Here is a 26,288-nt window from a genome sequence, read left to right as displayed (position 1 = left end):
AAACAGATGGATGAAGATAAATGGTTGTGGCAGTTTAAATGTAGTATGTTGTCTCCATGATGCACGAAGGTGATTTTTGGAAATTACAGTATGTTGGACTTTTAATAATTGTTTTGTTTTCTTTTGAATAGAGAATTTGACAAGAAAACTGGAGTTAATTCCAAACATTATGTTTCTCCTGCTCAAATGAAGCTTGAATTTAACCACGATAGACTCGCACATGGACGAGAATGTCAGCTGGCTAGAGGGTTTACGAGCACTGCCTTCTGTCAGAGTAAGGAGAAAAGATCAATGCAGGAACCAAGCGACAGTCAGAATAAGTACAACGAAGAGAGACGGCGGATTCTGCAGGAGAGTATTGAAGTTGCTCGTTTTGCTTCCTCAATCAAGACAAATGAAGTTGCAAAAGATGCCTGTTCCAGAATACCGTCTTTGCCTACTGATGGTCCAAAACAGCAGAGCATAAAACAAGACAGCGAGCATTGTGCAAGAGAACTTTACACATCAAAAAATTCACTAGCACATTCTGTGCCTCAGAGCAACTATTTTACTACTTTGTCAAATAGTGTTGTAAATGAGCCTCCAAGGCTATATCTGTCTAAAGACATAATATATCCTTATGCTGAGAAAACAAATCCTTCAACACCTATTCTTTCATCTAACAAGACTCTGTCCAAACCACCTCCACTCATTAAACATCAGCCAGAGAGTGAGGGTTTAGTTGGCAAGGCAACAGAACAGTTTACCCAACAAGTGACTTCTCAGCCTCAGAGTGCAAATAATAATGATCATGGAAAAACCAGAGAACAACTAACAATTTTGCAGTCAAACCCTCTGAAAAGTATGCCATCTTTACATAGGGCTCCTGTTTACCATCCTCCATCTCATCACGTTATAGAACGCAAAGAAGGCAATTATCGCAATCTTTCCCCACCAACCCTGACTCCAATACAACCTGTAAATGCTGCTAAGATTTCTGAACTCCAGAAACCTCCAACTTTACTCCCAGAGCCAAGGGTTGATGGGAAAATTTGCATTCATAACCCTGCGGTTTCCTCACTTGATGTCTGGAAAAGTGGTGTTGGAAACCTTGGTAAGCCAGTTTGCCACTTAGAGAAAAGCAACAACAAAGTTGCTCCAGCATCTGTTATTGTAAGATCATCTTGTATTTCCAAGCAAGAAAATAAAGGTGATAGTCAAACCAACTCACAGGACTCTCTAAGAGGAAGTGTGTTAATGCCATCAAATCCAGTAGAGCACCTTAATTCATCAAAAGTCAAAGATGTGTGGAGAATCAATACACCTGGTGTGAACTTGGACTGTACAAGTGCAGCGTATGAGAAAAACTTAAAAGTTTTACTTTCTGACAATGGCACAAAATCTGTTGTTGCTAGCAACTCGTTGTGCAATAGCATGACCTATCCCGCAGATCCTGCCACAACAGTTGAAATTTTGAATAGCAGTGAAACAAAAATAACCTATTGTTCCTCTTATAAGATGATCACTAACAGTGTAGGAGGACAAGTTATTCCCAAAACTTCAACTCATTTTGGAACACAGACACAGGAATGTAAAGTTAAAGCCACATCTGCTGCAGTTTTCTCAACAGCTGTTGCCAGAACAGGAAACACTACACAGAATAACACAGGAGCCTCAAGTACAACTGATTATTACCAGCTGAAAAAGCATAAGGCAGCACTGGCTATGGCCCATTCTGCGAGTACTCCTGCTAATAACAACGAGTCTGCAAGTCTTAAATGTGTAAAAAGTGCATCATCTCTCTCTCCAAATAATACTGGAAAACTAGATGTATCTTATAAAACAAGTTCTGTAACCAATGGCCAGATTGCTCAATCTAGCCAACCAGGTTATCACACAAAACTTAAAAAAGCCTGGTTGACTAGACACTCTGAAGAAGACAAAAATACAAATAAAGTGGAAAATACAGAAAACACAGTAAAAGATGCCAAAAAGCTAGTTATAGTTAATTCATCAGCGTCCATATCAAATGATGTTGACAAAACAGGTCAATCTGAGGAATTAAAAAACGAGCAGGAAGGACGAAAAACAAGAAGAGGAACAAAAAGAATGTATGAATCTGGATCTGAAAGTGATGCTTCAGATGAAAGTGAAAATAAATCTGAGCTTAGGGTCAAACGTCAACCTAAACCAACTTATAAAAAGAGGCAAAATGACTTGCAAAAGCGAAAGGCTGATACTGAGAGAGAGGAGGAAGAAGTAAAACCTAATGGCACTTTATACAGAAATATAAAGGAAAAGGAGAAGAATAAAATTAAACTTCAGAGTGGTAAGTACAGTAAATGACATTGAAAATGTGTAATCTCTTCAATTAGTTAATAGTTTGATATGAAATATCTGGGGGGCTTGAGACTTCGAACATTTTCTTTTAAAATATAGATGTAGCATTACGTGGTATTTCGCACATTTGGAAGTCTAAATGGGTGCAACAGCAGGTAGGCTGTTCATTAAAACTGTGCATTCTTCAAATTGGTGTTCTGGTGAGTTGTTGATGTAGTGCGGTTGTATTTTGACATTCAGTAAAGTATTTGAGTATATCAATCTTTTAAAATTTGTTCATTTATATCTGTAATGTACTTTACATAGACAACGTAGTATTTTACCATCAACTGCCATTTATGTGAAACTCTGGTCAAGTTTGGGCAGATTGGAAAGGAATGATTGGTCCATTGTTGCAGGACATTCGTGCGTTTTATTTCAGTTGGCAATTTTCACAGTCATTTCTTTGCCGTCAGCCCATATGCTACAAGATTTATTGGATTTGTTGGATGACACAATATAGCTGAGCAAAGTTAGTTATAAATTACAGTGTAAAAGATTGAGCGAAATAGGAGCACTAGTAGGCCATTTCGTCTATTGAAACACCTCTGCTATCCACTTGAAGCATAAATGAACTGGCTTTGGCCTTAAAACCCCTTTCCTACCTGTCTTTCAAAGGCTTGACTCCCCTGTAGATCAAAAATTTGTCTAACTTAGCCCTGAATACATGGCCTCTAGTGCTATAATAGAGAATTCCATGGAGCTCAGTAAAACTTTTGACAAGATCTGCTTAGGAATGAGAGGAGAAAATCTTCTTCATCTCATATATTAAATGGGAGATGTTTAATTTTAGACTAGGCCCTTTAGCTGTAATTTTCCCCATGAGGTACAACATTCTTTTACCGTTGCACTACAAGACTTATCGGTATCTTATGTTTCAATAAGGTCAGCTTTCATTCTTCTAAACGCCAATAAGTAAAGGTGTATTTTGATCAACCTTGTCTCTTGTGACAACCTCTTCATACCAGGTTTCAGTCAAGTGAGTCTTCTCTGAATTTTTTCCAATGCAAGTAATATCCTATCTTAGTAAGGAAACCACATCTATACACTGCATTCTAGATTCAGTAATACCAATGCCTTGCATAGATGTAGAAATACTCCCCTACTTTCACACACCATCCATTTTGCATAAAGGCCAATATTCCACTTTCTAATTATTTGCTGTACCTGCATGCTTACATTTTATAATTCCTATATGTTAACACCTAGATCACTTTGTACTGCAACGGTTTGCATTCTCTCTGCATTTAAATAATGTCCAACCTTTCAATTCATCCTGCCAGTATTGAGAACCTGATATTTTTCCACTTTCTACTTCACTTCCAATTTTTTGCCCACTCACTCAACCTGAGTAGGTTCTTTAATTCCTAGCACCCTCCTCACGATTTGTTTTTAGGACTTTATCTTTTAACTAATATTAGTATACCAGCAAACTTGGCTACAATGTACTTAGTCATTTAATAGAAGTCATTAATAAATATTAGAGGCCCCAGATCTGATCTTTCTGGTACACCACGAATTGGTTTGCCAACCTGAATATAATTCTCTGCTTATTAGTTAGATAGTCCTCTATCCATATTAATATTGTCTCCCAACATCGCGAACATGTATCTTGTGCCGTGTTGCGAAGTTGGATAGAGTATTTGTGGACTGGGAGGCAGGTTGTTAGAATTAGATGTTTGTAAAATATTGGTGTTTGTAAAATGCTATGGGGGAAGGCAGTGCATGGTCCCTTTAAATAATTTTTTTTTATGTTTAGATATTCAAAAGGATGTCTGTGGGCAGCAGCTTGTGGCTTTGCAGGTGCACAGAGCATTTGAATTGAAACATTTGTATCAAAAAGGCTGCATCATTAGCAGGCCAAGCAACAGTTTTGTTTTATCAAGACAACAAGTTTGAATTTAGCCAGTTAATTGAAACCAGGCACCAAAAACCAATTAAATTTAAACCTCATGGTTTTGACAACATAGGATCAATCCTATTGTGATAAACTGATATATCATTCAAGGGCATAAAAGAAGGGGCAGTTGGGCAAAGACAGAAGCGTGAACTACCATATGCAAGAGTTAACAGCTCTCAACTGTTGAGAGAGAATTGCAAGCTCTCACAGTTTTCGCTAAGTTTGAGAGGAAGCACCATCTAAATCACAGGTACCTGTGGAACAACTAGTTAATATTGCTGACAGAAGAATTTGGCGGAGAAGGAGTTCTCGACAGAGCATTCAGCAGAATCTTGCTTGTTCATGAATAGTAAAGCGCATGTCAAGGGTTTATTTTACTTAACCATCAGAAGTCGCTGGAAAGTGGGTTACACCACTTTTCATACTCCTTTTTAACAGATTATAGGGCATGGTACATCTCTTTTGGTATTTCAGTTTTAGTGCTCAGAGAGGATCAACCTCCACTTTATAACAGATTTGATGCTCATCCGGTATCTGGCCAGCTTGGGTCTCAGATTTGGACAGGTTGAGTCAGATTGGATCTGGATGGATTTGGACAGATTTAGGCGATGAAAGATTCTAGCAGATTTAAACAGACTTGGGGACTAGTGTCCTAGATCTTTAAATAAACTTAGGTGAGAAGTGCCAACTGTTTAATTTTAGTTGTGCCTTGTTAGTTAAATCAAAAATGAGGTAATGTCTCTTTCAGTCACTAAGAGTTTTCTGTGGGTGGAAGAAATAACTTTGGAGGTTTTACAAAAGGTGAGCAAGGAAAAGCTGCTGGAATTGGCAGCCAAGCTGGAGTTGGGGTTGCCTTTTGGCTGTGCAAAAAGAAGAGGTAATTACAGCAATAGCTCGACATTTAAATTTGTTGGAAGGCCATCAAGATCTTTGGAAAGGCTAGAATTCAATTGCAGATGAAGCAGCTTGAACAGGAAAAGGAACTGAAACTGTTTGATTAACAGTTACGGACAGAAGAAAGACAAAAAGAGAGAAGAAAGGGAGAAAGAGAGAGAGTTTGAACTTCGGAAGTTGCAGATTAGACCGAATAGCTGACTTAAAATGATGGAAATGAAGGTAGAAGATAGGCATAGTGAGGAGGGAATGATGATAAACAAAGCCATCGTAGCCAAAGACCTGGTAGAGATATATATACAAATATGTAAAAATATTATCAAAAATTGATGAAAAACGTGTAGAAACCTTTTTAATTTCCTTTTGAGAGATTGGCTAAGCAGATGAGCTGGCCAGAGTTTACGTGAGTAATCTTAAATCAGACAAAGTTGGTAAGTAGGGCTAGTGAGGTGTTTGCAGTGCTGTCAGAGGAGATATCAAGCGAATATGAAGAAATAAAACAGGCTATTTTGATTGCAGTGCCCACGAATTGGTACCAGAAATGTATAGACAATGGTTCAGAAATATAAGAAAAGAACCAGGTCAGTCATGAATTGAGTTTGAATGAATTAAACAAAGCAATTTTGATAGATGGATGAGAACATTAAAGATAGAAGATATATCAGGAACTTAGATGTTATTCAGCTGGAGGAGTTTAAAAACTCACTTCCAGAAGTGATAAGATCTCATGTTGAGGAACAGAAAGTTAAAAGATTGAGAACAACTGCAGAGATGATAGAAAACTAACTACACATTACTGCATAGATCGAAGTCTAGCATCCAACAGCAATTACGTTCCATGAAAGATAGAAATTGGGAAAGATGGAGATCCTCCAATGAAAAACAAAATGTAGATCATATTAGGAACAGTTTACCACGTGATAAAAGAAGCTCAAGAGGGTGGAAAAGAGGTGAGAGACCTCAGGTGTTTTCACTGCAGTAAGGTGGGGGACAGTCACAGTGCTGGTGGTTTAAGAAAGGCACCCAGAAAAAAGATGTGGTGAAAGACTCTTAAACCAGTGGGATTAGTCGAGGTAGTGAAGGAAATCCCAAGAGAAGTCAAGGAGCTGCAGGAGAGTACGCAGCCTAATCACAGGCTGGATAGTAAGATATCACCTATATGGGTATGGTTTACTTGGGTAGAATAGGGGGAATAGGTAAAGAAGTTAAAATAATGAGAGATAATGGAGCAGGCCAGTCTCTAATAGTGGGAGATGAAAATATTTGCACTCCTTCTGATATATTGCCTGAGAGAGTGATGTTCAAATTTTAGATTTCTTTTCTGCTTTTTGCTTCATTATGTTCTATACCACCTTCAAATGTTGTACAGCTAATTCACCTATTCCTGTTTAATCTTTCTCTCACCTCAGGTACATAATCCAACTGTGGGATCTCTGAATAAATTGAGATGGGATTAGTGTTCCCCTGTGTAAGATAAGGCTAGAAAGTCCAATCAAGACTGAGGAAGTGATAGTGGGAGCGATTGAAAAAATGGGAATACAGTTTATTCTTGGAAACAATACAGCTGGATCACAGGTAGGAGTGATGCCCTTTGTAGTGGAGAAGCCAAAATAAAACCGGGGTACTGAGCAGTTAAAAGGAAATATCTTGAAATTTTTCTGGATGGTGTAGTGACAAGATCCCACAGTCTAAGTTAAATCAAGAAAGGAAAACAAAGGAGAAAGATGAAGGAGTTGAGGTCCAGTTAGCTGACACTCTAATGAAATGGTACAGGGAAAAACCGAAGTAGATAGAGGATCAGGCAGAGATGTTTAGTTCTGAAAGATGAGACGATAAATGATACATATCAGAAAACCTACTCCGTTTAGGAATCAGAATGTATTTCAGATTGTTGTTACCTTTAAGGATAAAATCTTAAGGTGGAAATGGAGACCTTAGCAAGTTAGTTTAGATGAGAAATGGCAGATGTGGACCAGATTCTGTTGCCAGTAGCATACAGACAGAAAGTATTCTGGGTAGCGCACACATTACCTATAGGAGGTCACCTAGGAGTAGGGAAGACTTTAGGCCAAGATACAGAAGCATTAGTCTGGATTACATAAAGATGTGGTTGAATTTTGCTGTATCTGTCTTATGTGTCAGATAGTAGGAAAGCCACAGGCGGTAATAAAACCAGCACCTTTTGATTCTAATTCTCACAGTTGAAGAACCCTTCACATGGGTTATGATTGATCGTTTAGGTCCCCTCCCTAAAACCAAAAGTGGAAACTAGTATTTGCTAACCATGATGGATGTGATTACCAGGTTTCCGGAGGCAGTTCCATTATGGAATGTCAAGGCAGAAAAGGTGGTAGAGGAGTTGCTTGCTTTCCTTACCCGTTATGGATTACCCAGGGACATTCAGTCAGACCAAGGGCCCAATTTTACTACCAAACTATTTAAGTATCTGAGGAATTCTGTGGTCTCAAAGTTCAATTGTCATGCTTTGTAAATAAGATGACCACGTAATACAGTTTGATAGGAACATTTTGACTATAAAATCTGTAAGAAAGGCTGTATATTTGAAAGTCGAAAGTAGCATGGATTTTTGGTATGGTAATATCTTGGGAGCCCTCTAAAAATGGAAGGCAGGTCCTAATTCCAGGATTTCTGACCCTGTTACTGGGTTTTCAGTTTTCACCATGCCTTTTTCAGATGTGGGTTGGTTCGGTTTGCAAACCTACATTTTGAACTCCTCACCTCGATTATGGGGATACGCATAACTTAATCACCTGCAATTTTCATGGAACCCAGCCAGCATTTACAGGATTTCAGGTTCTTGGAATCTTGAAAGTGCCATGAACCATAGTCTGCATGAGGAAACATTACTTCAAATGGTCCTCCTTTATGCCCCCACATCATGGTGTCTGCTCTTTCTTCACCTCTATCTCTCTCTCCCCCCCCCCCCCCCCCCCCACCCATGCTAAGTGAGGCACTTTAATTCCCATTTACCCAGGATTAAAGCCTGTATTAAGAATAGCATGTGTTTTAAAAAAAAGCTTTGTAAGAAAGAACATGCATATCCTGCTGTATCACTTGCTACCAGTCAATAAAACTGTCAATCTTATAGGCTTTTAAAGTATCAATAACAGAAGCTCCACGCACTTGAAATTTCTCACCCGTGTGTCAATAAATGTTGTAAATTTAGCAGCATAAATCAAAAAACTAGAGCTGTCAATCAGCAATGTTTTCCCTGAGTAAGGCATAAATGACATTAACATGTACTGTTATCCCAATGGATTCATTACTTGTACAACATATGAGTATCAAAGTTACATATCATGTCATGAGGAGCCATTGGTTCAGAGTGACGGGGCCTTGGGGGTAGGTAGAGGATCATAGTCAGGAATGAGGGGCCATGGAGGTAGTTGGGACCTCATAATCTGGCATGGAGGATGTTAGAGGCATTGGGATGTGGGTGCATGGGTCACAGAAGTGTGTGGCGGATGATGGGTGTGTGTAGAAGCAGGCTTGGCTGCATCTGACCTTGTCACCAGGTTAGCTGGCCTGCCCTCAACCTTAAGCTCCCTCCAACTTTCTTGTTTCCAATGTGCACAAAGCCAGGAATATTTGATACTCCTGCTTTCCAGCTCAGTGATGAAAATCCAGACCTTGATGTAATTAATTAATTAATTGATCAAAGTATTTTTGTCATTTGCATAACTTTTTGTGGTGCTTGATATTATTAAATGGTATTGTGATCCAGTAACGTGTGTAAAGAGACTTTCTGCCTAGAACTGATGTGACTATTTGCTTGGTCAAGTTTTTAATCACTTTTCATGAATTGTTTTTTCACACAATCTTGCCAGTTGAAGGGAGAAGTTTAGTTTTGCCCTTGTACATTTGTGTACATTCCTTTTTCAGCCCAGAGATATACCAACTGACTGCTCAGATAATCTAGAATACGCAGAATGATGGACCCTAGGTCATTAAAATACTAGTATCCAAGATCAGTGGGTAATAGGAAAGGCAAATTGAATATTGGCCTTTATTTCATTGAGAGTGTGCTATAAAAATTGGCAAGTCTTGCTACAACAATACAAGTCTCAAGTTAGACTATCGCTGGAATACTTCAAATAGTTTTAGTCACCTTATCTAAGGAAGGATATTCTGGCATTACAGGCAGTCCATAGAAGGTTCACTTGATGATCCTGGATATGAAGGGATCTTCTTATGACAAGAGGTTGAGTAGGTTGGGTTTGTACTCATTGAGGTTCGGAAGATGAGAGAAGATTTTATTAAAACATGTAGATGCAGAGAGATGGTTTCCTCTTGATGGAGAGTGTAGGAGCAGAGAGCATAATCTCCAAGTAAGAGGTTGCCCATTTAAGACATAGATGAATAGGAGTCTCTTCTGTCAAACGGTAGTGATTCTGTGGAATTCTTTACCACAGAGGGCTGTCGATGCTAGGCCATTCAGAATAATTAAGGCAGAAATGGACTTTTAAACAGTAAGGGAATCCAGGGATATGTGGAAGAAGTAAAAAAGTGAAATTGTGGATGATCAGATCAGCCATTAAATGGCAGAGATGATGGGCTGAATGGCCTATCTCTACTCCTCTGTCTTAAAACTTTTTTTCCATTCCTAATGGATTACTAACTCTATGCTCAGTGTCTTCCCAAGGTGATATTGAACAATTGGAGTGCAAGTCTCTGTTTTACTGCCACATTGCAGGAACCCCACAGTAACTTACTTCAAGATATCTGCAGCATTTTGTTTTAGCTTGTGATTCCATGAAGTCATAGAATTTCTACTTGTTTCAGATTTTTCTGTTTACATTGTGTTATTGATTAATAACTCAGTGTAAAAATGCTTTTCACCCCTGAAAACAATTTCACTTTGTACATAGTTTCACTTGTAAACTGTATCAAGATTTTCCACCAACTTGAAGCAATTTTCGTCAGGCCATCAAACTTTGGTTGATTGGTGCAAATGGTTTTGAATAGGACATGCATGGGCAGAATTATAACACACTCTCCTCTTCTCATTTGCATTGTTAATCATGATGGCCAAGAAACAGTGGGAAGCTATGATCTTTGTGTTAACAAATGAGACAAAATCTTGCTCATGTGACTTTGGGCCTGCTTTTTCCTCATCCTTGTCATCTGGAATAGTAATGCACAGCTGTTCTCATGCGTTATTTGTTGGTACTTTGCTTTATGAAGCAGAGATCCCAGGTTCAATCCTTCTACTGTTGTGTGGTTGCTGATACCAGCAGAATGTTAAATTTGGTTGCATCACCTGTTAGATAGCGATTGAAACAAAATAAACTCTGGTTCCCATGCCTGGTTACTATCAAGTCACTCCGATTGAAACAGGGCATTTATTTGTGTTGAGCTTTGACTGATGACATGACGAGACTTTTCTGTCGTTCCCACCTTCAGTAAATGCTCTACCATCACTTGTCTGAGCTCATATGTGAATAACAAACTCACTGCTCAGTTTGGGTTCTGCCAGGGTCATGCAACCCAAGACCTGATGACAGCCTGGTGCAAACATTGCCAAAAGGGCTGAATTCCAGAGGGAAAATCCAAGTGACTGCTCATAATATCAAGACCATATTTGACTGTGTTGCATCAAGGATCTCTTGCAAAACTGTATTGACTGTGGAAATCAGGTGGGGAGGAGGGAAGCATACTCCTCACTGGTTGGACTTGTACCTACTACAAAGAAAGATGATTGTGTTTGTTGGAGGTCAGTCACGTTAGAGCCAGGACGTTCATTCAGGAGTTCCTCAGGGTAGTGTTCTTGGCCCAACCATCTTCAGCTGCTCTATAAGTGACTACCTGTGACACTGTTTACGACTCCTAAGACATTGAAGCATTTCATGTCCAAATGCAGGAAGGACTGGACAGTATGCAGGCTTTGGCTGAAAAGTGGCAAGTAACATTTGTGCCATAAATTCCAGACAATGGCTGCCTCCAATAAGAGACAATATAGCAAGTGTTCCTTGATGTTCATTAATACTACCATCATTGAAACCTCCGCTATCAAAATTCTTCTGGTCACCATTGACCAGAAACTGAACTGGACTAGCCATAAAAGTGGTGACAAGAGCAGATAAGTAACTTAGAACCTTGTGGTGACTGACACCCTTCTTGACTCCCCAAAGCCTGTCCACCATCCACAAGTCATGAGTGTGATGGAATATTCCCCAGTTGCCTGGACAACAGTTGAGAAGCTTGGCAGTATCCACGACAAAGCGGTCCAGTTGATTGGCACCGCATTCACAAACATTCACTTCCACCATCACTGATGTAGAGTAGCGACTCTATTATCGATACGTTTGACTACTGAATTTGACCATCCCTCCATAAACAGCATCTTTCAAACCAATAACAACTATTGTCTAGAAGGATCAAGGTAACAGATGAATTGGAAGGCCAGCACCTTTAAGTTTCTCTCCAAAACATACCTTGCTCCAACTTGGGAAAATGTCACCATTCCATCCATGTTGATGGTTAAAATCCTGGAACTTCCTCCCTTCCAACATTGTGGATCTGCGTAGACCACATGGACTGCAGCCTTTCAAGAAGGCCAAATGGGGATGGGAAATAAGCCCACATTCCCTGAATGAATTTTAAAAAAAAATGCAGTTTGACTGATGTGCAAGGTGCATTGTGTCCTCTAGAATTTCTTCCAGCAACATGTCACATCACCAGACTCCTAGGTTCAACAGATGTTCAGTACTTTTGGATATTAGTTCTATTTGAGCATGTTGCAGATAGGCAATTTTTCTGTTTTGCCAGTGCCCAGTTAGAGCCTCCAAAGAGGTCTTTGTGCTGTGCATTAATTTTTGGTCCAAGTTGCTGTTTAATGTGCTGTCTGAAGGTAGAAATTCATAGTTTCATGAACCTTGTAACATGAGCATAGGTAAATGTTGTGCCATATAGGTGTCAGGCAATGACAGTCTTCAACAAGAGAGAACCCAGTCATTTCCTCATGACATTTAATGGCATTACTATTGCTGAATTCCTCACCACCATTAATGGAGTGCCACAAAGGAAGAGCACTGTGTCAAGAATCCAAATTTACTGATGATACAAGAAAACAAGGAGAGAGCATGTAGTGTGGACAACCTGAATCTCCAGCAGGTTTTAGCTTATCTGAGTGAGCAAAAGCTTGTCAAATTGAGTGCAGTGTGGGAAAGTGTGAGGTCATGCACTTTGGTAGGAAGGATCAAAAAGCAGCCTATTAGTTAAATGAAAAGGAATTCCAGAAAGTGCAACATCGAAGGTGACCTTGTGCATGAAATGCAAATTATTACGATGCAATTGCGGCAAGTTGAGAAAGCAAATGGAATTTTGGCCTTTATTGCTGGGATTTGGAGTCGAAAGATTGAGGAATCTTGTTACAACTGTGTGGGATGTTGTTGAGGATGCACTTGAATACTCTGTCCAGTTTTTTTCCCAATATGTAAGAAAGCTTTTATTGGCAATCGGAATTGTTCAAATGAAATTTACTAGGCTGATTCCTGGGATGAAAGGGTTGAATTATTAAGAACATGTGGAAAAAGTTAGGCCTTCATTCATTAGAGTTTAGAAGAAACAATAGTATGTTTTGAAATAACTGTACAGGCTAGATGTTGAGAAGATATTTCCACTAGTGGGTGCATCCCGAACTGGGGACATTGTTCCAGATTGAGGACACATTTAAAACTAAGAAACCAAGGAATTTCTTCTCCCTGGGGGAAGTGAACGTCTGGAATTCTCTACCTTGGAGACTAGATCACTCAAAAAGTGGGGATAAAAAACTTTTGAAATATCAGGGAATTGATGGTTATGCTGAGCAGTCACAAAAGAGGAGTTCAGGGTTGGGACAGACCAGCCTTTATCTTGTTGAGTAGTGGGAAAGACTTAAAGGGAAAAATGGGCCACTCCTGCTCATCTTTCTTGTGTTCTTATGTGTGCTTGCAGAGGGTCTTTCCAAGAATTACGTGAGCTATCAGTTGGTGGGTTTGCATTCTTTGCTGACGCCCTTTGGAACTCAATTTATGCATTAGGTACAAAAATTGCTCTTCAGATGGAGATCAATTGTATATCGTGGCCTTGGACAAGTGAGAAAGCCATTATTAACCTTGTGACATTTTGCAGTCCTTTTTTTGTAATAGGGCTTTCAGTTACCACCAGTGTATTCTGCAGAAGAGTCATACCAGACTTGAAATTTCTTAAAGCTGCTTCCCTCTCCATAAATGCTAACATTGGACCTGCTGAGTTTCTCCAGCATTCTTTGTGTTTGTTTAAGATTTCGAGGATCTGCAGTATTTTGGTTGATAACTACCAGTTGTCTTTGGATTTTTCGCATAATTTGGAAATAACCACTCTTAGCAATTCACTTTGGATAGGTTTTTGCTGTGTTCTTTGTCTGTGAAGGGTTTCTACTTCCATGTTGACCTTTTCAACTTCAAGGTAACAATTGAAGTATGCTAGATTTTGTAGTTAAAGCAGCGTTCCAGTTTTTCTAGATATAAGAACGTCTTAGCTGGAACAGACAGTTCACTGAAGGCTGTAGCACTAGGTGAGATTACTGCCCGAGTGCTTTTAACAAATTACTGCATGAGAATGACATTATTTTAATACTGGTTAAGAAATGAGTGTCTGATTTTTTTTTAAATGGGTGTTTTTCGGAGAGCTAGGTGACTCAGAATGAATACAGGTACGCCTAAAATAAGTCACTTATGTTTGCTTAAAATACACTGTTGTCAGAAGTTTTTACAATTCTGTAGGCTTCAAGACACTTGTTCTTTTTTTACAGATGGTTTACCACGGTCAGTGTTGAAGGACTGGCGGAAAGTTAAGAAACTTAAACAAACTGGAGAATCTTTTCTGCAAGATGGCTCATGCTCTGAGATAGCACCAAATCTTCAAAAGTGTAGAGAATGTCGTATGGTGCGTTACAGGAAGAATGAGGAATCCAGTCAGTCAGCGGTATTCTGCAGATTCTACTATTTCCGCCGGTATGTAAACTTAAATTTGGGTCCTAAATTACAAGTTGATTGTATCATTGTTATTCTGGCCTTTCAGGATGAAAAGTAGATTGGTTCAGGTCAGTATTAGCAAATCATCAAGTTAATTAATCTTGTTAAGAGAACAGAATTTGGTCTGCAGAACCAGGGCATCTAATTAAGAAATAAAACAAAGAACTGTGAATGCTGGAGATCTGAAACAAAAACAGAAATTGCTGGCAGAACTCAGCAGGTCTAGCAGTATCTGTGGGAAGAAAGCAGACTGAACGTTTCGAGCCCAGTGACTCTTCAACGCAATTGATCACCACTGACAAAGAGTCAGTGGACTTGAAATGCTAACTTGGCTTTCTTAGCACAAATGCTGCTGGATCTGACAAGTTTTGCCAGCAGTTTCTGCTTTTGTTTCATATCTTGGGCAAAGTATTGTTCAGCTACTAATGTAATTGTCTATCGTTGTCAGTCATCATGTGTACTGTTGATTTTGATGTTCATCCTTGCTGCTAAGGTGCTGCAGCCACTAATTTGTGTCACCACTTCCAGCTATTGGTTCTATTGTCTCTGCCATGTGAAACCCAGTGGTAGGATAGCTGCCCATAAATCATGTAGTCATTTCCTGCTACTTATAGCTAATGTCACCCATATATGAAAACACTGAAGTTATCAAACATTAGCAAAAATGAGAGAGCGTAAAGAGACGAACCAATTATCCAGAGGGCTTGAATGAGGCAGTTGTATTGATGTCAGATGATGCCCGAGAACAGTAAATGGGTCAAGTATGAAAGGTTTTGTTTGCCATAGATCAATATAACTGCAAGATCTTGGCCAAGTCCTAAGATGCAACATCATGACTGTAAGATCCTAGAAATGTGATTTGTATTATAAGGCAGACGATGCTGAATGATTTAAAATAAGTGAGCACAGCAAACTTTGTTTTAACTGGCATCGTATGAACCGGCTTTCATGATGAACTGGCAAAAATTGTACACCTGGAGTACCGGACATTTACTGTATTAAGGCAATCTCTAAGTTAGTTGAGGGTGTAATTGAGAAGGAGATAAGTTTTATTTTCGACAAAGATGCATTATTATTTAAATGATTTATGCTGTTTATAAAGTATGACAGTGATTGTCTATTAATCATTGGGTGTTTTTATGTTGATTATCTGGATCTCTTGATTAACTGGAATATTTGATCAATCAGTTCACTCCAGGCATCCTAGATGCTAGTTAATAGTAAGTTTGCTGTAATTAGCCATTGTCCACAAAAGCCGACACGTATCTCTGTTCACGAAACAAACAATTGGTTAAGTAGCTTGAGCGCACCACTCCAGAAGTGTGGGGCACTGTCGCAGCTGGTACATGGATTGAACCCAGTTGTTGGGGCAGGATGAGAACAAAAGGAAACTTTAAAGTAAACTACTGAATTTATGGAAGGGGTAATTCAATTTCAAATGCTGCATATTTAGCTGGAGCATCATCCTCACTGGCACGAACAGAGCCATCATAGGCAGTGTTACTGATTGTGTATAAATTGTGGTCCCAGTTCCACAGTAGTTCTACTTAGAAATCCTGAAGCTAGGCCAACTACTAATAGTACTGAACGTTTGAAGATAGGACTTCATAAAAGATAAGGGGGGAGGCTATAACAAAAGAGTTGTACTCATTAGTTGTGAAAACCACTCAGTGCCAATGTCCTGTGGTCTTTAAGGGTGAAAATACTGTCATATACAAAATGTTAATATGTCACGTAAGTGTCTTTTTTTTGATCAGGAAAAGCAAGTGTATCAGCTTTCCACCCTGGGAAAATCTCTGGATTACTTAATTTCTTTTGATTCATTGATTGGACATACGCAATGCTGGCTGGCCAGAATTTATTGACCATCCTAGTTACCCTAGAGAAGGTGCTGGTGAGCTGCCCTCTTGAACTATGGTAGTTCACGTGCTATATTCACCAAAGATCCTCAGACAGCACCTTCCAAACCCACGACCACTTCCATCTAGAAGGACAAGGGCAGCAGATGTATGGGAACACCATCACCTCCAAGTTCCTCTCCAAATCGCTCACTATCCTGACTTTGAAATATATTGCTGATCCTTCACTGTCGCTGGGTCAAAAACCTGGAATTCCCTCCCTTATAGCATTGTGGGTCAACCCACAGCAGGAGGACTGCAGCAGTTCAAAAAGGCAGCTCACCACCACCTTCTCAAGGGGCAACTAGGAATGGGCAAGAAATGCTGGTCAGCCAGCGACGCTGACATCCCACAAATAAATTTTAAAAATTGACCCACAATGCCCTTAAGGACAGAATTCCAGGACCCAGTGACCCGGAAGAAACAGCAGTATATTTTCAAGTCAGATGGTGGGAGTTGGGTCTGGGTGAGATACTCTCTAGGTTGGTGTGGATTTATAGGGTCGAAGGGCCTATTTCCACCCTGTAGGGATTCTACAATTCTATGAATGTTACTTCCCATTTATCACCCCAAAGCTGGATATTATCCAGATCTTGTAACTAGAACATGGACTGCTTCAATATCAGAGGTGTTGTGAATAGTGTTGAACATTGTAATTATTGGCGAACATCCCCACTTCTGACCTTATGTTGGAGGGAAGGTCATTAATTTAGCAGCTGAAGATGGTTGGGACTAGGTCACTACCCTGAGGAACTCCTGCAGAGATGTCCTAGACTTGAAATGATTGGCCTCCGCCAACCACAATCCTCATCCTATGTGCCAGGTATGACTCCAACAGCAGAAACTTTGCCCCTTATGACCATTGATTCTCGTTTTGCAAGTGCTCCTTGATGCCACTCTCTGTCGAATGGGCCCTAATGTCAAGGGATGTTACTCTCACCTGACCTCCTTTTTGCCAGTGTTTGAACAAAGGCTGTAATGAGATCAGGAGCTAAATGGCCCAAACTCAGTTACTGAATAAGTTATTGCTGAGCAGGTGCTACATGATAGCACTGTTGAATACACCTTCCATCACTTTACTGATGATCAAGAAGAGATTGGGGCAGTAACTGGCTGGGTTGGATTTGTCCTGCTATTCATGGACAGGATATATCTGGGCACTTTTCCACACAGACAGGTAGACACCAGAATTGTACCTGTTCTGGATGACCTTGGCTAGATGAGAGGTAAGTTGAGGAGCACAAGTCTCCAGTATTATTGACGGATAGTTGTCAGGGCCCATAGCCTTTGTAGTACCCAGTGCCTCCAACTGTTGCTTGATATCAGGTGGGATGAATTGACTTGGCTAAAGGCTAGTGTCTGTGATATTGGGGAACCACTGGAGGAGGCTGAGTTGAATCATCCATTTGATACTTCATTTATTGGTAATTATAGAGCAAGGAAATAGATCCTTTGGTCTAACCAGTCCATGCCAACCATAATAGCAAAATTATTTCATGTGCCTGCTCTTGGCCCATAACCCAGCAAATATTTCTTGTTGATGTACATATCTAAATATCTTTTAAATGTTGTAACTGTACCCTTCTCCTCCACGTCCTTTGGAAGTTCATCCCACACACGAACCACTCAGTTTAAAAAAAAATGTTGCCCCGATTGTCTTTTTTTTAAACTCTTGCTCCTCTCACCTGAAAGATATGCTCTCTCGGCTTGAAATATCCCTCCCAAGGGACCTTTTAAACTGTTGACACCTCTTTAGGTATGCCTGCTGCTGCTCCTGGCTTGCCCTCCTGCATCGCCATTGAACTAGGGTTGATCCCCCAGCTTGATGGTAATGGTTGAGTGGGGAATATGCTGGGCCAATTGTGCTGGAGGAAAGTTCTGCTGTTGGTGTTGGCCAAAGCACCACGGATGGCCAAACTTGAGTTGATAGATCTGTTCGTAGTCTGTCTCATATAGCACAGTGATAGTGCCACCCAACATGATGGAAGGTATTCTGAATGTGAAGGAGGGACTTCAGCTGCACAAGGACTGTCTGGTGGTCACTCTTACTAATGATGTCATGGACAGACTTACTGCAGCAGATTTGTAAGGGTGAGGTGAAGCCTCATCATGTTCTTTTCCTCTTGTTGGCTTCCCTACCATTTGCTATAAACCCAGTCTAGCAGCTATGTCCTTCAGGACCAGACTAGCTCAGTCAGTAGTGGTGCTGCTGCTGAACCAGACTTGATGTTGGACGTTGAAATCCCTAATCCAGAGTATATTTTGCGTCTTTGCCACCTGTTGTGCTTCCTCCAAGTGTTATGAATACAAGTTGAGTATATGTGGATATTGTGTTTCATTGAAATAAATTTACATTTCTATTTGATGGAAAAAAGATTTTTAGAAGTCTTGGTGACAATATTTTGTGGCCTGTACTATCAATGTTATGTAGATAATATTTTCAAACTATCTCAACTTATGGGCTGTATCATACCCTGAGTCATTTTCAGTATATTTGCAAATTATTCATGTTGAAGCACTAAATGGACATTGGCACAAAATAATTCTGTCCTTTTTTAATTTAATTTTGGACTTTTCAAGTCATAGTGTTGCTACTTTTCGTGACCAGAATGTGATGATATGCAATCATGAAGCCCTTATAAGGTGAATGCGAGAGCCTTAAAAAAGATATACCAAAGCCATTTGGGGGGAAAAAAAATGTTGGAAATGGAAAGTTATAGTTGAGGGGGTATGTTCACGTATTGGAGTTTACATTTGGTGGCAACAGATTACCCCACAGTGGTAATGTCACTTGACTAGTAATCCAGAGGCCCACGCTAACCCTCTGGGAATTTCAGTTCAAATCCTTTCATGGTAGTAGGTTGAATTTGAATTGTCACTACATCTATATATAAAATCTGGTCATACTAATGCTGACCTTGAAGCTATAATTGATCGTCATAACGACCCATCTTGTTCATGAATATCTTTTAGGGAGGGAAATCTGTCCACCTACCTGTGACTCCAGATCCACGATAATATGATTTAATCTTAAATGCCTTCTGAAATAGAAGATAATGCCTCTCAATTCAAGGGCATTTGGGGCTGAGCAGCAACGCACATATTCCATGAAAGGATAAATAACAAGAAAGTGGCCTTGAAGCTGACATTGTAACACCATTAACCTCCTCTATGTCAGTGAAATCAAGCATAGACTCTGAGACCGTTCCGTAGAGCATCTGCGGTCTGTAAGTGAAAATGACAACACTTTCTGGTTGCCAACCATTTTAACCCCGCCTCCCACTTCTTGGGTGACATGTCCATCCTGGGCCTCCTCCAGTGTCACAATGACATCATTGCAAACTGGAAGAGCAACACCTCATAATCTGCTTCGGGAGTCTACAGCCCGATGTCCTAAACGTGGAATTCACAGTTTTAAAATCTCCCCACCCCCGGCCTCATCCCATGTCCAACCCTCCCTGTCATCCCTGCCTCCTTGTCCTGACACAACTGTCGAGGCCCGATATGTCAGCTTTCCTGCTCCTCTGATGCTGCTTGCCCTGCTGTGTTCATCCAGCTGTACACCTTATGTCGGGTTCTCCAGCGTCTGAAGTTCCTATTATCTCTTCTCTCCCATCTATCCAAACTAACTGACCAATCCCCACCATTCTCTACCTGCACTCACCTATCGCCATCCCACATACCTTCCCAGCCCCACCCCTCCTCTATTTATTTCTCAACTCCCTTGACCCTGCCCGATCCGAAGCATCAACTTTCCTGCTCCTCTTACGCTACCTGGCCTAGTGTGTTCCACCAGCTCCACACTGTGTTGTCCTCATTAAAAATAGAATCGTGTTGGTACTTGAAATTGAACATGCTGAATACAGGGAAGTATAAGAAGGTGGAATTAGAATAGATAGCTCTAATTTAAGGCTGAATTTGCTTCTCAGTGCTTTAATTTTTGGAAATTATTTATCATCAATCAAAACAGTAATCTACCAGCTGTACAGTTGCAGTCACATAATGTATAAAATGATTTCAGTAAATTCACCTATATCTCTTTACTTTTGCAGACTGGCATTCAGTAAGAATGCTGTACTAAGGATAGATGGATTTTCAACTCCAGATCAATGTGATGAGGAAGCAATAAGCCTGTGGTTACCTAGTGATTCCATGGATTTGGACTTAGAATCTTCGAAATACATTTTGAGAAATATTGGTGATACGTTTTGTCAAATAGAGACATCCGAGAGGACTGCCATGAGTTGGCTTAAACTTGATGGTAATAGTTCGCTTCTGTCTATTTTCATGGTCTGTTTATACAACAAACATACTAAGTGTGAAACTTGCTGCAGTAGAAGTGTCAATGTTTACATGTTGATGGATTCAAATTCTTGACAACTAATGTTGCATGTTGAATCTTTTGAGCATAGTGCTGTGGATGGTTTTGAAATATTGGGTTGAATTTTCCCACTCCATCATGGAATGGCTGGAAGGAGTGATCGGTGGCAGTATGGCAGGGGAACGAAATGTCTCTTCACCATATTGCCAGTGCCAGGAAGCTTGATGCTGCCACTCGCTGGATAACTGCTTACACTGTCAACGAGAATATCACCCTTATTATGTTAATTTAAAAAATGTCTGGATTAAATTTGCTAGTTTTAGAATTGGAGATAGGTTAAGTGACAGATAAATAGGTAGTGCAAGTTGATTTGTCAAAATTCCCATTGCATTTATATTTAACAGTGCATCTTTTAGTTGCCCTTTTTTGACTACGCCGTAAGTGCCCTGTTGTATTTTTTCTGGTTGCCAGAATTTACGTCTCAACATTTCTAACATTTTCCAGAATGTTTAACGTGCATACTTTTCATACAACAGTTCATACCTTGTCTGGTTGTTAGTTTTGAACATAGTGTAGTGTAAACTGCTGCAAAAAGCAATCGAAACTGGTGAACTTTCCCCTATTAACTGAAAGTTTCAGTATACAGTAACAGTGTTTGTTTTGTGTTTCAGCCAAAATAGCCTGGAAGAGAGCAGTAAAAGGAGTTCAGGAAATGTGTGATGCATGTGAAGCCACATTGTTTAACATGCATTGGGTTTGCCAGAAATGTGGATTTGTGGTCTGTTTGGACTGCTATGAAGCAAGGGGAAGAAGAGGTTCTAAAGGTCAGTTTCTGAATTGATCTGTGGATAAAACAAAATACAGGCTATGTTCACACACTGTTCAGTTTCAGCTGTATTCAATGTCAGCCCCAGAATACTCTCTGCTAACTGGCGTGAAAAGTTTTGTGAATTTTCACTTTTTCACATGTACTATTTTGCTCTCTAGTTGCTTCATAATTCCCTGAATTAAATGAATTAATGTATTGATTAGTCTGCAGTATCACCCATGTGTGAAAACCATGGTTCCAGTGCAGTTTTCAAAATTACGCCAAAATGTGTGAAAATGTGCCATGCAATTGAAATGCCTGTTCAAACCTTAAGATATAGTGCAGCATTCATCTTCAATCCACCCGTTAAAATGCTCTTGCTTATGGTCAGTGGAATCCAGTATTGATTAAAAGGGAATGTTTTGTGATTCACTTTCATAGAAATGTAAATACTGAAGAAACTGTGTGGCAGTATCTGTGGAGAATGAAACAGAGTTAAAGTTGTAACAATTATGTGACTATTCTTTGGTCTTTATAAACTTCATTTTACTGCATCTGCCACAAATTCATTAAATACTGTTATTTTCAGTTTCTTCACTTTCCTTTAAAATAACGGTAAATTGTAAATACAGTTGACAACATGGTTTGCATGGTTGACATTTACTCCAAGCAGTTCCTCAATCCTGGCCAAAATTGTAACTTCTAACGAACATTATCAAAAAAGATTATTTAGTCACGGTCTCATTGCTTCTTGTGACATCTTGCTATGTAAAAAGTATCTGTCTATTTATATTACTGTCATGAGTGCACTTCAAAGGGGACAGGTGCGTGAAGGATTTGGGGTATTCTGAGGACATGGAAAGCTACATCAATACATATTCACTTTCTACAAGTTTAATGTAACTAATTTTGTCAAATTTAGGACAAAGTGGTAATCTATTGCAGTACCCAACCCAATATTGTTGGACATTTTTTTCTTTCTTTCTAACATCTAGAATTCTGAGTTGCTTAATCAGTAATGACATTTTGTAAGATTTTCTCTCTTTAGCATATTTTCTCCAGTCTAGTTGGCAACATCTATTTTGCTTAATGACTTTACCACAGATGCAATGTACACATTTATTTAATTTACGTGGTCAGGGCCTGACCTATTTCTGCAGCTGAGCTGCAGATTTGTACATCACACAAAGGTCCATTGTGCTATTCAGTCTAGCTTACAGTGGCACACGGGGTTGGATGTGCAAACCTGTGTGACGTCAGTTGAAATGTTTTGGCATCTTCATTTCTTTGGTAGGGGAGGCAATAGCCTAGTGGTATTATCGCTGGACTGTTAATCCAGAGACCCAGATAACGTTCTGGTGACCTGGGTTCAAATCCCACCACAGCAGATGGCGGAATTTGAATTCAATAAAACATCTGGAATTAAGAATCTAATGATGACCATGAATCCATTGTCACTTGTTAGAAAAGCTCACCTCGTTCACTAATGTCCTTTAGGGAATGAAACTGCCATCCTTACCTGGTCTGGCCTAGATGTGACTCCAGACCCACAGCAATGTGGTTGACTCTGAACTGCCCTCTGGGCAATTAGGGATGGGCAGTAAATGCTGCCTAGCTAGCAACACCATCATCCCATTAATGAATTTTTAAGAAATCTGGGATTCTCCCATTCTATCTGTCACTATATATTTACAACCATGTGCTCCATATAGTTATGTTTTCGGATTGTATTGAAGTAATATGTATGGGGAATATATAGTGTAAAGGCACTTTCTGTTCTTTAATGAAAAAATGTTGGCTGAAAATGACCCCATTATATAAATAATGCTTGAATCATAATGGGTAGATATTGGTTAGAACCATCGAGTTTCGCTTTTTTCCAAGGTAAATTTTAAGAACTCTTTAAGACACAGAGTTTAATATTATGTTGTAACTTCTATGTTTATGCTCCAAGGAAATCCATTCTTGGATTTACATGAAACATTTGCTGTTTTCCTTTTTCCAAATGCAGATTCATCAGTGATGCAAATGTCGTGATTGTTACTTCTCCATGTTAGATTTTCTGTTGCATCAAAGATAATTCTAACAAGTATCAATAAATATATTTGTCTTGTTTTGTGTTTGTAGCCAATAAGGAACTTTATGTCTGGTTAAAGTGTGTCAAAGGTCAAGTTCATGATACAAAGAACCTCATGCCCACACAGATTATCCCTAGTACTGGTAAGATTCTGCAATGGTGTATTTTGGGATTATTTTGCTCAAATTTGATCAAAATGTAATTACACATACTGTAACTTACACAACAAGGGTGTAAGCATGAAGGTTTTTAAAAACAAAATTCGCGTGAATTATTTTGTGTGTTTTTATCTCTTTTGTAATGTAGGAAGATTGTTCCATAGCCAGGCACAATCTATAGGGAATACTTAAAGCGCTAAAGGCAGTTTGAAAAACGAACAGAGATAGTAGGAACTACAGATGCTGGAGAATCTGAGATAACAAGGTGTAGAGCTGGACGAACACAGCAGGCCAAACAGCATCAGAGGAACAGGAAAGCTGACATTTTGGGCCTCTGGACCCTTCTTCAGACCCTTCTGGGCTCAACGTCAGCTTTCCTACTCCTCTGATGCTGTTTGGCCTGTTGTGTTCATCCTGCTCTACACCTTGTTATCTTTGAAAAATAAATACCCATTTTATTGGAAAAGTGTTGTTTCGCACTAGAAAGACTGCAGTGTGAAGTAATTGTATTTATGAAAAGATATTGAACAATGTGTCGCAGCTCAGGTGTTGTTCCCATACTGACTGAGGACACCATGAAGACCCTTCCTTCTCATCCTTGCTCCTTGAGGCCTGGTTATTCTCAGAATAAACTCACCATAAGTCACCTCTTTTTAATGAAAGAGCTGCCAATTGTTCTCTAGGACTAGGGAAGGCTTTGGCTTTTGACAGGTTATATAACGAAGCTTGTTACCTGATTCATTTTTTTGCTGATGCAAATACCTCCTCCTGCTTTAGGCAATGGGTACACTAAATGATAATATGTTTTCTTTATTTTAGTCTTAACTGATATTGGAGAGATGATGCGTTCCTTCAAAGCTAGCTGGGGAATTGCTCCACATGATCCTTCTACCAGTGAACAAAGTATGCAAATTGCCAAACTCTGCACAACTAATGGGGTTTCACAGGTATAGTAAATATGTGACCAACTAATGAGCTTAGCTTCAAGTAGCATTTGGTTGTAGTATTCAGCTTGCTAAAATTCAGGCATTATATATGAGTAACATCAAGTATTCCCTCTAACCTTGTGGGAGCTTAGAACAGAATGGGAAAGCATCTTGGCAGGCACAGATTCTAGCAGTTATTTTAGAGTTATTGATGTAACAATCATGTGAGCTATAATCAGATCCTCTCCTTGTAATAGTGTTATTTGCAAATGTAAATAAACTGCAGTACTCTCACTAGCTATAGATAGAATGGATTCAATCTAACCAGGAAGATGGATACTGCAAGAACTTTGCTGTTCTCAAAGATTACGTTTGAAAATATACTTCCAAAAATGAATATTATTCCAAGTTCCTCAAATTTGCCTTCATGTGGCCAAGTTGGCAGATGAAGAGAACAGTTCTTAAGTCTAAAGTTTTGAAGTGTTTGTTTCTGGGCAGCGTAGACATGGATGCAGCAACACCACATGCATCTACATGTGAATGTGCCTTGACTTGCATTGCTGGAAATGATGATGTTCATAAAATCAAAGACTTTAGGTCATAGATTACTGGGTATGACACAGCGAATGCTTATACTTTCCATTGTTTTGTTTTTGATACTGATGTAGTTGTGGAAAACAATTAATTCCACCCTTTCCAATTTGTATGGTGGTTCTCCCACACAACACTTAGCAACTAAACAATAGGGACATTGGATTAAAGGACAGGCTCCTGATACAAATGTTTGCCTGGTCGACAGTGGTAGCGAGGACATTGTGGACAGAAGAAATGACCATCATTGAGGATGCTATCCTTAGGTCAATTGGAAAACAAGAACAGTTCACCTGGCAAGTTGGTAGATTTGAAGTGGAAAATGTGAGGGTAATTTGCAGCATGTCCAGACAATGACAATATCTTAAAATTTGAAGCCGGCTTCTGCTAGTCAACAAAGCTTGAACTGTATTTTACAGCCATTAAGCATATCTGAGATTGTGGCTTCTGCTGCATATGGGAGTAAGTCCCACCTCAAAGAGCTGCCACTCAGTCAGACAGCCAGTATGTCTTCAGATCTACTGATGTCAATGAAAACAGTGCCTGCTACTGGAACTACAGTAGAAAGTCTTCAAATGGAACAGCAACAGAGGCAGATAAGTGGCAGTTTCACACGCTCCATAGAATCATAGAAACCCTACAGTGTGGAGGCAGGCCATTTGGCCCATCAAGTCCACACTGACCCTCTGAAGAGCATCACACTCAGGCCCTGTAAGCTTCCATTTCCCATGATTAATCCACCTAGCCTGCACATCCCTGTTCACTATGTGAATTTTAGTATGGCCAATCCACCTAACCTGCACATCTTTGGACTATGTTGGGGTAAACCAGAGCACCCAGAGGAAACCCCACAGACATGTGGAGAATGGTTGTTTGTGCAGAGTTTGCACAATGACCCAAGTGTGGAATTGAACCTGGGTGCCTGGTGCAGTGAAGCAGCAGTGCTAAGTGAGCTACCGTACCTGCACCAGACAGACAAGCTCAATTAACAGAGTGGGCCGCAATTTGGAAGATTGGATTTTGAGGCACATGTGGACTCAGGACTTGTCCGAACACCACCACCCTCTCCATTTGCTACCAATCCCTAACTTAACCCTGGACTGAATATATTGCTCAGCTATGTCAGAGAAGCAATTGAGAGTGAGCCAAATATTTATGACTCCAGAAAAGATGGTCGATTTCCTTCTAAAGGACATTAGAAACTAGATGGATTTCTAAGACAATTGATGATAGTTGTGTGGTCACCATTACTGAGACTGCCTTTCATTTTCAGATTTTATGAATTGACTTGACACTCTACCAACTGCTGTGGTTGGATTGAAATTTGTCTCCTCAAAACA

General features: G+C 39.8%; 1 protein-coding gene across 1 annotated transcript in view; it reads left to right on the top strand.

Moving 5' to 3' along the window:
- jmjd1cb (jumonji domain containing 1Cb) overlaps positions 1–26,288 on the top strand; it is a 336,894-nt gene that overhangs the window by 275,778 nt on the left and 34,828 nt on the right. Inside the window, exons 10-15 of the mRNA XM_048550915.2 lie at positions 132–2,308; positions 13,947–14,148; positions 20,120–20,328; positions 21,060–21,212; positions 23,324–23,416; positions 24,251–24,378. Of these exons, the coding sequence (XP_048406872.1) occupies positions 132–2,308; positions 13,947–14,148; positions 20,120–20,328; positions 21,060–21,212; positions 23,324–23,416; positions 24,251–24,378 (2,962 nt within the window). The remainder of the gene's footprint in view (positions 1–131; positions 2,309–13,946; positions 14,149–20,119; positions 20,329–21,059; positions 21,213–23,323; positions 23,417–24,250; positions 24,379–26,288) is intronic.

The sequence above is a fragment of the Stegostoma tigrinum genome, chromosome 20, assembly GCF_030684315.1.
Source record: "Stegostoma tigrinum isolate sSteTig4 chromosome 20, sSteTig4.hap1, whole genome shotgun sequence".
Classification (NCBI taxonomy): domain Eukaryota; kingdom Metazoa; phylum Chordata; class Chondrichthyes; order Orectolobiformes; family Stegostomatidae; genus Stegostoma; species Stegostoma tigrinum.
The sequence above is the reverse complement of the archived record's forward strand: the minus strand, read 5'-3'. Positions and strand labels throughout refer to the sequence as shown.